General features: G+C 41.7%; 1 protein-coding gene across 4 annotated transcripts in view; it reads right to left on the reverse strand.

The window, feature by feature from the left end:
* LOC135111657 (cyclin-dependent kinase-like 4) overlaps positions 1–10,000 on the reverse strand; it is a 90,317-nt gene that overhangs the window by 44,679 nt on the left and 35,638 nt on the right. Inside the window, exon 1 of one of the 4 annotated variants that reach the window (XM_064025192.1) lies at positions 6,778–7,079. The exons of the other annotated variants lie outside the window; for them this stretch is intronic. Coding sequence (XP_063881262.1) covers positions 6,778–6,920 — 143 coding nt within the window. The 5' untranslated portion in view covers positions 6,921–7,079. Of the gene's footprint in view, positions 1–6,777; positions 7,080–10,000 lie in introns of those variants that run through there. 4 annotated transcript variants of the gene reach the window in all.

The following is a 10,000-nucleotide window of genomic DNA, read 5'->3' on the forward strand; positions in this document are numbered from 1 at the left end:
TTTAACCACACTCCTCCCTTCCTCTCCCTTCGAGACAAACCCACTGCAACATTAAAATTTGCCCTTCTTCTTCTCTTTTCTTCCTCCTTCTCTGCTACCTACCAACATCCACACACTTTCATAACTACTACACCTTCCACCCTCACCCATCGTCCCTAGCCACACGCCTACACACCTATTAAAAAAAAAAAAAAAAATAGCCGACTGCTGCATAACATTCCCCGTAACACGCTATTCCCTCATCGCTACACCATAAACACCGTAACTTCGAGTCCGCAACAAAAGAAGCCACAAAGCTCCTCTCGACACGCGGCCAGCCAGCCCTCACCTGCTACCTGAGAAACGCCTCACCTGGAGTGTAATTAAGCCCTCACCTGGGACTCGTAATGGCGGAGGGCGACACTCAGGTGAGGCAAAAGGGAGGGAGGGATGAAAGGATAAGAAGGGAAGGATTGGAAGGAATGAGAAAATGGAATTGTAAGATTGAGAGTGGGAAGGAATAGGAAGGAATGGAAGGATAAGAAGAAAAAGAAGGATAAGGATTGTGAGGAAGGGTAGAAATGAAGTGGAGAGCTAGAAGGAAAGGAAGGAGGGAAAGAAAGAGAAGGATCAGAAAGAAAAAGTGAGATTAAAAGAATGAGGGTTGGAAGAAAAGGCAAGAAAGGAAGGAAGGAAGAGAAAGATAAGGATATGAAGGAAGGGTAAAGTTAAAGGAAATGAGAACTGGGAAAAAAAAAGAAAAAGGAGGGAGAAAAAAAAGATAATTAGGAGAAAAGAAGAATAAAGGAGATGAGGGTTGGAAAAAAGGGAAGAAAGGGAGGAAAGGATAATGAAAAAAGGAAAGATGAGATTGAAGGAACTGAGAATAGGTAGAAAAAAAGTCGGGACAAAAAAAAATAATAAGAAAAGTAAGAGTGAAGGAACTGAGGGTTGAAAAAAAGTAATAAAGGAAGAAAATATAAAAATAGAAAAACTGAGATTGAAGGGCTGATGGTTGGTAGGAAAAAAAGGAGGGAAGGAAAAAAAAGATGAAAGGAAAATATGAGACTGAAGGAGCTAAGAACTGGCAGCAAAGGGTTACAGAATAAAGAGAAAAGAGAGTGAAGGGAAAAGGGTTGAAAGGTAGAGGAGGAAGGAAGGAAAGGATAAAAACAGACAAAACAATAAGGAAAAAAAAATTATATATGGACCGAAGATTGTGAAGAAGAGAAGGAAAAGAAATGGTAATGTTAGGATAAATAAAGGAAATGAAAACTGAAGGAAAGAGAGGAAGAAAGAAAGGAAGAAGGAAAGGAAATGAGGGAAGAAAGATAGAGAATGAAGAGGAATAGAATAGAAAGACTGGAGAAACAAAATAAAGCGAATAAAAGCTTGGAGAAGAAGAGAAGGAATAATGAAAGAAAGATGGAGATGAAACAGATGAAGACAAACAAATAAATAAGAAGAAAACCATAAAATTAGACCAAAAATTAATGTTGGAAGGAAGGAAGAATAAAATTAAATAACTGAAAGGTAGAGGAAGTAGAAAAAGAAGGAAAATGTATGAAAGAAAATATGATGAAACGGAGATAAGAGAGAAGAAAGCACACAATAAGAAAAATAGCAAAAGTATGAGAGGAGAAACACGGAATAAGAGGAGAAATAAAAGAATGAGAGAAAAAAAAAACAAAGGAAGAGAAGAAAATAAGAAAAGAAGCAATGAACAAGAGGAGGCATTAAACAATTAAAAAAAAAACATGAATTAAAACGAGAAATGAAAGAAGAAACGAGTAAGAGGAAAAGTACAAGAATAAAAATGGAAGTACAAAGTAAGGAAGAAGGATAAGAGGGGAGGGACACAGAAAAGGAGAAGTAAAAAGAGAAAGTGGATGAATAATGGAGTAAGATGTGGAGAGATAAAGGAGGGACAGGTAATGGAGAGAACGAAAGAGGAGGTGATGAAGAAACAGCAACAGGATGAATGGTAAGCAAAGGAGAGAGAGAGAGTGGAAGAGAGAGAAAGAGAGAGAGAAGGGAAGGAAAAAGGAAGAGGAGGAAGAGAAAGAGGAAGAGGAAGAGAAAGAGGAAGATAATGGAGAATGATTATTTACAAGGAGGAAGCACCGCCAACACACACACACACACACACACACACACACACACACACACACACACACACACACACACACACACACGAACGCAAGAATTTTGTACCTATGAATTATGCTGTAAAAATACTGTATATATATAATTATGATATATATTTTGGGCAAGGAGTTACAAAAAATTATGCAGTGGGGAGAGAATTTTAAAAGCATCATTATTTCAGGTGATGATGATGATGATGATGATGATGATGATGATGATGATGATGAGGATGATGATGATGATGATGATAACGATGACGACAACAAGTGCAACGACAATGACAACAGCAACAGTAATAATAATAATAAGAAGAAGAAAATGAAGATCAAGAGGAAGAAAAGCAACAACAAAAACAACAAAAACATAAAACAAAACAAGAAAGAAAGAAAAAGAACAACAAAAAAAAACAAAGAAAGAAGATGAAGGAAAGAAAGAGAAAAAAAAAAACAATGGACACAACCACCCCTCTCCCCACCCCCAGCCCCTGTAGATTCCCCCCTGCCAACACCCCCACACACTGTAATTCCCTGTACAGTGTTTTGTTCACCATTGCAACACCCTACATTTTTTTCCCGCGCTTTCTGTCGCGGCGTCATGTCATGGATCTGTAGATGATATAATTTTTTTTTTTTCTCTCCTTTTCCTCTATCTCTCCTCTTTATCCTCTTCCGTGGTGTGGCATAGACAGTTATTTCTACTCTGATCTAATGGCAACACACACACACACACACACACACACACACACACCTGGAATTAAAAAAAAGGTTTGTTGCTTTATACATAGATATATCCTTGTGTGTGTATGTGTGTGTGTGTGTGTGTGTGTGTGTGTGTGTGTGTGTGTGTGTGTGTGTGTGTGTGTGTGGTCGCTGGGGAACACCACTCTGTTATGCCGACACGCTTACTATTGACCGGCTCTTCGATTGCCTAACCTCTCTCTCTCTCTCTCTCTCTCTCTCTCTCTCTCTCTCTCTCTCTCTCTCTCTCTCTCTCTCTCTCTCTCTCTCTCTCTCTGACACTTTCACCTATCAATGTTCTATCTATTCCTTGTTCGGTTCCCACATCATCTTCATCCTCTCTCTCTCTCTCTCTCTCTCTCTCTCTCTCTCTCTCTCTCTCTCTCTCTCTCTCTCTCTCTCTCCTATTATTATCCTATTTTATCACTGTTCTTCTTTATCTACGGTCTTTATTCCATTCTACTGCGACTGGATAACAAGTTGAAGGATGTAATATTTAACAGACAATTATCTGCTCCCTCTCCCTCTCCCTCTCTCTCTCTCTCTCTCTCTCTCTCTCTCTCTCTCTCTCACGTACCAAGAGAAAAAACAACAAAAGGTACAGAATTTCGTGAGAACTTTCGTGTTTTCACTGTTCTCGTTTTCTACACACACACGCACACACACACACACACACACACACACACACACACCCATGCCTTTAATTAATAGCTAACTGTATTGTCATCTATGCCATCTTAACATCACCCACATTCTCTGCCACCCATTTCCTGTGACCAGTATTTTAGCAAAGGACGAGAAGAAGGTTAGAGGGGCCGGGAGAGAAATCAGATGACTGTGTGTGTGTGTGTGTTTGTGTGTGTGTGTGTGTGTTCAGAAGGGTATATTTTGCGTCACTAGATACTGGACGAGAAGGAGGAGGAGGAGGAGGAGGAGGAGGAGGAGGAGGAGGAGGAGGAGGAGGAGGAGGAGGAGGAGATGCATAGTTCGGAGGTGAGTGGTCGTGAATCGAGGAGAGAAAAAGAGAGAGAAGGGAAGAGAACGCACTTCTTGACCCCCCAAAAATGTCTCTCTCTCTCTCTCTCTCTCTCTCTCTCTCTCTCTCTCTCTCTCTCTCTCTCTATGACATTTATTCGTCATTTGTTCGCCTTCTTTATGATTTCCTTTGGTCCCTCCCCAGGTGTGCCCCCCCTCAACACACCTGTGACTGGCATGAGTAATTAGCCTTCCAGGTACTGCACCCCTGACTTTTCGACTTTTGGGAAGGCCAGGTAAAGGTGGGAGGGAGATAGGACGGGACGGAGGGAGAGAAGGAGGGAGAGAGAGAGAGAGAGAGAGAGAGAGAGAGAGAGAGAGAGAGAGAGAGAGAGAGAGAGAGAGAGAGAGAGAGAGAGAGAGAGAGAGAGAGAGAGAGAGAGAGAGAGAGAGAGAGAGAGAGAGAGAGAGAGAGAAAACACATACCAAACTTGTCATCATTCTTCATTGCTGAGTCACAACGCACCATAGTTCCCCAAATGATGATAATAATAATAATAATAATAATAATAATGATAATAATAATAATAAGTAAAATCTTTTCTTCATACCACAATTTGCCACTGAAATTTGAATGACATCATCACGCTTCACATTCACAAGGTCCACCACACCTCAGCACTCTTTAAACCCTCAAGCACACGATCACCACCACATTCCTCCACTAAGGTCACCACTGGTCTTCCAACATCACCACTTGGAATCGCCAGACGAGCACCACAACTCCCATCATTCTGAATCACCACACACTGTCCCCTTCCTTTGAATCCTGCAGCACGCCATAACATCACCACATTTTTCTCCTAAGATCACCACTAATTCTCCAGCATCACCACTTGGATTATCACTAAAGCACCAAGATTCACCTCATTTTGAATCACCACACACTGTCCCCCTCCTATGAATCCTTAACCCTTTCACTGCGACACGAAATAGTTAGCAGCACCAGAAGGAATGCGTGAAGTCTTTCTAAGCATTTATAAGAAAGTTAGCGATGAAAAAATAATACGTTTTGCAATTTTTTTTTCCCAGTTCAAAGATTGGATGTGGCTGTAGAAGAAATAAAGATGTCTCAGAGTGATTGGTGATTAGGGAAAGGTGTACCAAGTGGCAGTGAAAGGGTTAAATACACCATCACACACCTATCTTCTTTAAAATCAGTTAACTTCATTTATGTAAGGATTCTGGCTAAGGGTAACAAAAAATAGGAGAAAATCCCATTAAATGTGCAAGTTAATTAAGAAGACAGGTGGATGAGAAATACCTGGAGGAGACACTTACCTGCAGAAGTGTCGTGAAAAACTGAGATCATGTGAAATCGTAGTTAATTATGTATCACTAATCACTAAGGTCAATCTCAGTCACCACTCATCTCATTAATCCGTAAGAATATTAGGAACACCACACACGTCACCACACGCGTCTTTTGGAAGTCACTGACCCACGAAGACCACTACAAATCGTGGTTAACTACTCAGCACTAATAATCAACGCAAATCTGTCACCAATCATTTTATTAACCCACAAAAAAAAAAAATATATTAGTCACCACACACAAGAATCACACACAACTCATCACTGGTCCCTTAAACTCACCACTCATAGGATCACCACTATTCTGGATCCAAATAAAGCAACGAAATCACCACAAACGTTTTAAACACAAGACATCACCACAATTCTGAACCCTTAAACATGTCTTCAGGTCACCATATCACCACTAACCCTCTCAAAAGTCACCACCAAGGCCTCGTCACGCCCAGTCAAGCAGAGGACTCGAAAAAGAAGGCAGTCGGTTTAGCTATATAAAGATATCACCCAGTCAAGGCCAGACTATCGTACATATTTCACTGTTGTTGTACACGACTCAAATGTCACTCTGCCTCACCCTATCTTCCGGATTTTTGAGAGAGAGAGAGAGAGAGAGAGAGAGAGAGAGAGAGAGAGAGAGAGAGAGAGAGAGAGAGAGAGAGAGAGAGAGAGAGAGAGAGAGAGAGAGAGAGAGAGAGAGAGAGAGAGAGAGAGAGAGTTTGTACTTTGTTATGCATTTTTTTCTTTCTTGATGTCAGGCAAATATTCTCTTCGGTTTTATGTAAAGAGGTGTGAATGAAGAGAAGGAGAAAGATAGAGAAAGAAAGTGAAAAAGACAGCAAAATCTTTAACACCACCACCACCACCACTACCACCACCACCACAACCACAACCAAACACAACAACACTGCCAATATTCCTCCATACCAAAGCTAATACAATCACTTCTACCACTACTTTTATCATTACCATCACCACCGCCACCACCACCACCACCACCACCAAGAGATCCAGCAGCTTGGTAACTAATACTCGATCTAGGGAATAGTGTGACGCGTGGTTCGATTCCCGCGGCAGGAGAAACGAGATATCCGAGGAGTGTGTTTCATTCACGCACGGCACTTTATTCACACCTGGCTGGAAAAAAGATAAATAAATAACAGGTGCAAACGTAAAAATATCGTGCTGATGTGACCTTGTATATATTTAGCTGGGATCAGGTGTGTGTGTGTGTGTGTGTGTGTGTGTGTGTGTGTGTGTGTGTGTGTGTGTGTGTGTGTGTGTGTGTGTGTTTACTGACAATGAGAGACACGAAATGAATCACACAACGCTGAAAGTATAAAAAATAATAAGATAAGAGAGAGAGAGAGAGAGAGAGAGAGAGAGAGAGAGAGAGAGAGAGAGAGAGAGAGAGAGAGAGAGAGAGAGAGAGAGAGAGAGAAATAACATATTCGCTATCTTCTCCTCTTCTTTCTTCTCCTACTCCTTCTCTTCCACCAAATATCCTCTTTCCTTTACTCTCACAACAACAACAACACACACACTCACACACACACCAAACACTTACTCTCCAGAAGACGAGAAGAGCGAGAGAATCTGCGCTAACATCCTCACTCTCCCCAGCCTTCGCAAGCCCTCCTTCTTCGTCAGCAGGGAGGACAACGAGAAGGAGGAGGAGGAGCACGGGTGGTTAGGAGGAGGGAGCGGCATCAAGCCCCTACCAGCAACACGGGCACCAGAACCACACCTCTTGGCCGCCACTCGCCGCCACTCCACACCGTAGACTATATGACTTGACTTCGCTCGCGTCTCTTGCTGGCTCCGACTCCCCACCGCGACTCTCCTCCGCTCTCCTCGCCGTCCAGCTACTTAGTGTTCCTTCCGCCTGCTCCTCTCTTCTCCTCTTCTTCCGCTTTGTTTGTTTGTTTGTTAGTTTGTTAGTTAGCTGGTGGGTTATTCATTAATTTGGTTCGTACGTTCGTTTTTTTTTTTTTTGGTTTAATCTTTTTTTGTGTGTGTTGTTCGCCTGGTTTAGTTTTAGCTTAATTGCGCTTTGTCTGTGATTGTGTGTGTGTGTGTGTGTGTGTGTGTGTGTGTGTGTGTGTGTGTGTGTGTGTGTGTGTGTGTGTGTGTTTCTAATCTACTTCTCTTCCTTCTTTTCTTTTTCTTTCTGTTCCGCCTATTCTTTTGTCTCTTTCTTCTTCTTAATCACTACTACTACTACTACTACTACTACTACTACTACTACTACTACTACTACTGCTGCTGCTGCTACTACTACTCTTCGTCCTTCTCTGTTTTTCTTTTTTTTTTTTTTCTTATGCGTCTTTCATCATACTTATTACCTCCACTATCTCCTCGTCCACTTTCCTTGCTATTTTCTCTGTCTTCTCTCCCTGTTTCCCATTTCTTTCTTTTTATTCTTTTTTTTCTTTTCCTCCTCTTTCTTTTCTCTTTTTTAATTCATTCTATTTCTCCAAGTTTTACTGCTGTCTTCTCTTTCCTCCCTCTTGCTTTACAAATTTCTTTTTTTTTTCTTTTTTTGTATTTTCGTTTACTCCTATTCATTCTTTTATCTTTCGCTACATGCCCTTCTTTATTTACTTTATTTATTGTGTGTGTGTGTGTGTGTGTGTGTGTGTGTGTGTGTGTTTCTCTTTTTGTTCATCCTCCACAGTTACCATTTTCTCTTTAACACGCTTATAAGTAATCAAGTGTAGTAGTAGTAGTAGTAGTAGTAGTAGTAGTAGTAGTAGTAGTAGTAGTAGTAGTAGAAGAGGACACGCTGCTTCAAAAAAGTTTATTACAGCGCATAATTTCTCCCTCCCTCTCCCTCCACTTCTCCCTCTCCCTTCCCCTCTCCCTCCTCTACTTCCCCCTCCCTTTATCCTTGACCTTTCCATAGACCTCTCCCTCTCCCTCTCTCCTCGCCTCCCTCCCTCCAATAAGTAGGTGGAGTTTTCAGTATTTATATCTTCAATAAGAACGAGGCCGCCACAAAATGAGCGCAGAATAAACTGTAGAGGGAAGGACGTGGTGGTGGTGGTGGTGGTGGTGGTGGTGGTGGTGGTGGTGGTAAGTGTTGGGACGTGTTTTTTTTGTTTTTATTTTGTATGTTTGTACAGTGAAGCGAAACAATACAGTGTGTGTGTGTGTGTGTGTGTGTGTGTGTGTGTGTGTGTGTGTGTGTGTGTGTGTGTGTGTGTGTGTACGAGAGTTGAGTGAGTGAAGAGCTAATCAATACAGGTAGAACAGGTAAAAGACAACACACAAACACACACACACACACACACACACACACACACACACACACACACACACACACACACACACACACACACACACACACACACCTAATGGTCCTTAAATGTAAACCGACAAAGAACTAAGCATTAATTAATACCATCACTTTCGATACTCACAGTCATCATTACTATTTGGCTCCCAATAACAACAACAACAACAACAACAACAACACATAAATATATAAAAAGAAGCAGAAGACAGACAGACTGACAGACACATAGACAGAATAAATGAACCTTAAGACAAAGGCGATGCTTGATGAGTGAGCATGCCTGTGTGTCTGTCTGTCTTCCACCAAAATACATAAGTAAATAAGGAAGAAAGGAAGGAACCAGACGAAAGGAAGAAGGAAGGAAAGGAGAACGAATATAAGAGGGAATGAAGAATGAGCACAGGAAGGAAGAAAAAGGAAGAAAAAAGGGGCACAGAAAAAAATAAGATAATGAAAGCATCAAAAAGAGAAAGGGAAAAGATAGAACAGAAAAAAAGAAAAAAGGAAAAGGAGAGAGAGAGAGAGAGAGAGAGAGAGAGAGAGAGAGAGAGAGAGAGAGAGAGAGAGAGAGAGAGAGAGAGAGAGAGAGCAAAACTAAGTAAAAAAAATCGATATAGCAGTCAGTAATAATGCTTCTAAATCTTTCTACCGCAAAACTCCTCCTCCTCCTCCTCCTCCACCTCCTCCTCCTCCTCCTCCTCCTCCTCCTCCACCTCCTCTTCATGTCTAGTTGGTCGGTCAATAATCCGTGACATTTCACCGGCCAAAGGTAGCACAGACAACCTTTATGAGGCAACCTCACGTGTGCCAAAGAGAGCCAGACAAAGCAGGAGGAGCAGCGTAGCGAGGCAGAGAAGATGTGAAGAGGGAGAAAGAGAGAAAGAGAGAGAGATAGGAGGGAAGGACATGAGAAAGAGAAAAGAAAGGGAATGGCCACGAGGAGAAGAAACGAAGGAAAGTAACAAAGGGAATAATGAATGAGAGAAGGAATGAGGGTGACAAGAAGTGAGGAGAAGGAAGGAAGTAAGGAAGGAAGGAAGGAGTGATGAAAAGAACAGAAAAGGAAATACAGGTGACAATGGACGAGATAATGAAAGGGAGAAGGAATAGAAATGACAAAGGAAGAGATAATGAAGGAAGGAAGGAAGGAATGGGAGTGACAAGGCGTGAAGGGAAAGAAGGAATGATGAAAGGAAGAGAGAAATACAACGAAAGATGGCGAGAGAGAGAGAGAGAGAGAGAGAGAGAGAGAGAGAGAGAGAGAGAGAGAGAGAGAGAGAGAGAGAGAGAGAGAGAGAGAGAGAGAGTCGTATTCCATTATCTACACTATAAATAAAAACATTCTATCATTATTTTCTGTCACGTATCACGATTACAAAATCCCTTGTGTGTGTGTGTGTGTGTGTGTGTGTGTGTGTGTGTGTGTGTGTGTGTGTGTGTGTGTGTGTGTGTGTGTGTGTGTGTGTGTGTGTGTACATAAATTTGGAGAGAA

Source organism: Scylla paramamosain, chromosome 22 (genome assembly GCF_035594125.1).
Source record: "Scylla paramamosain isolate STU-SP2022 chromosome 22, ASM3559412v1, whole genome shotgun sequence".
In the NCBI taxonomy this organism is placed as follows: Eukaryota; Metazoa; Arthropoda; class Malacostraca; order Decapoda; family Portunidae; genus Scylla; species Scylla paramamosain.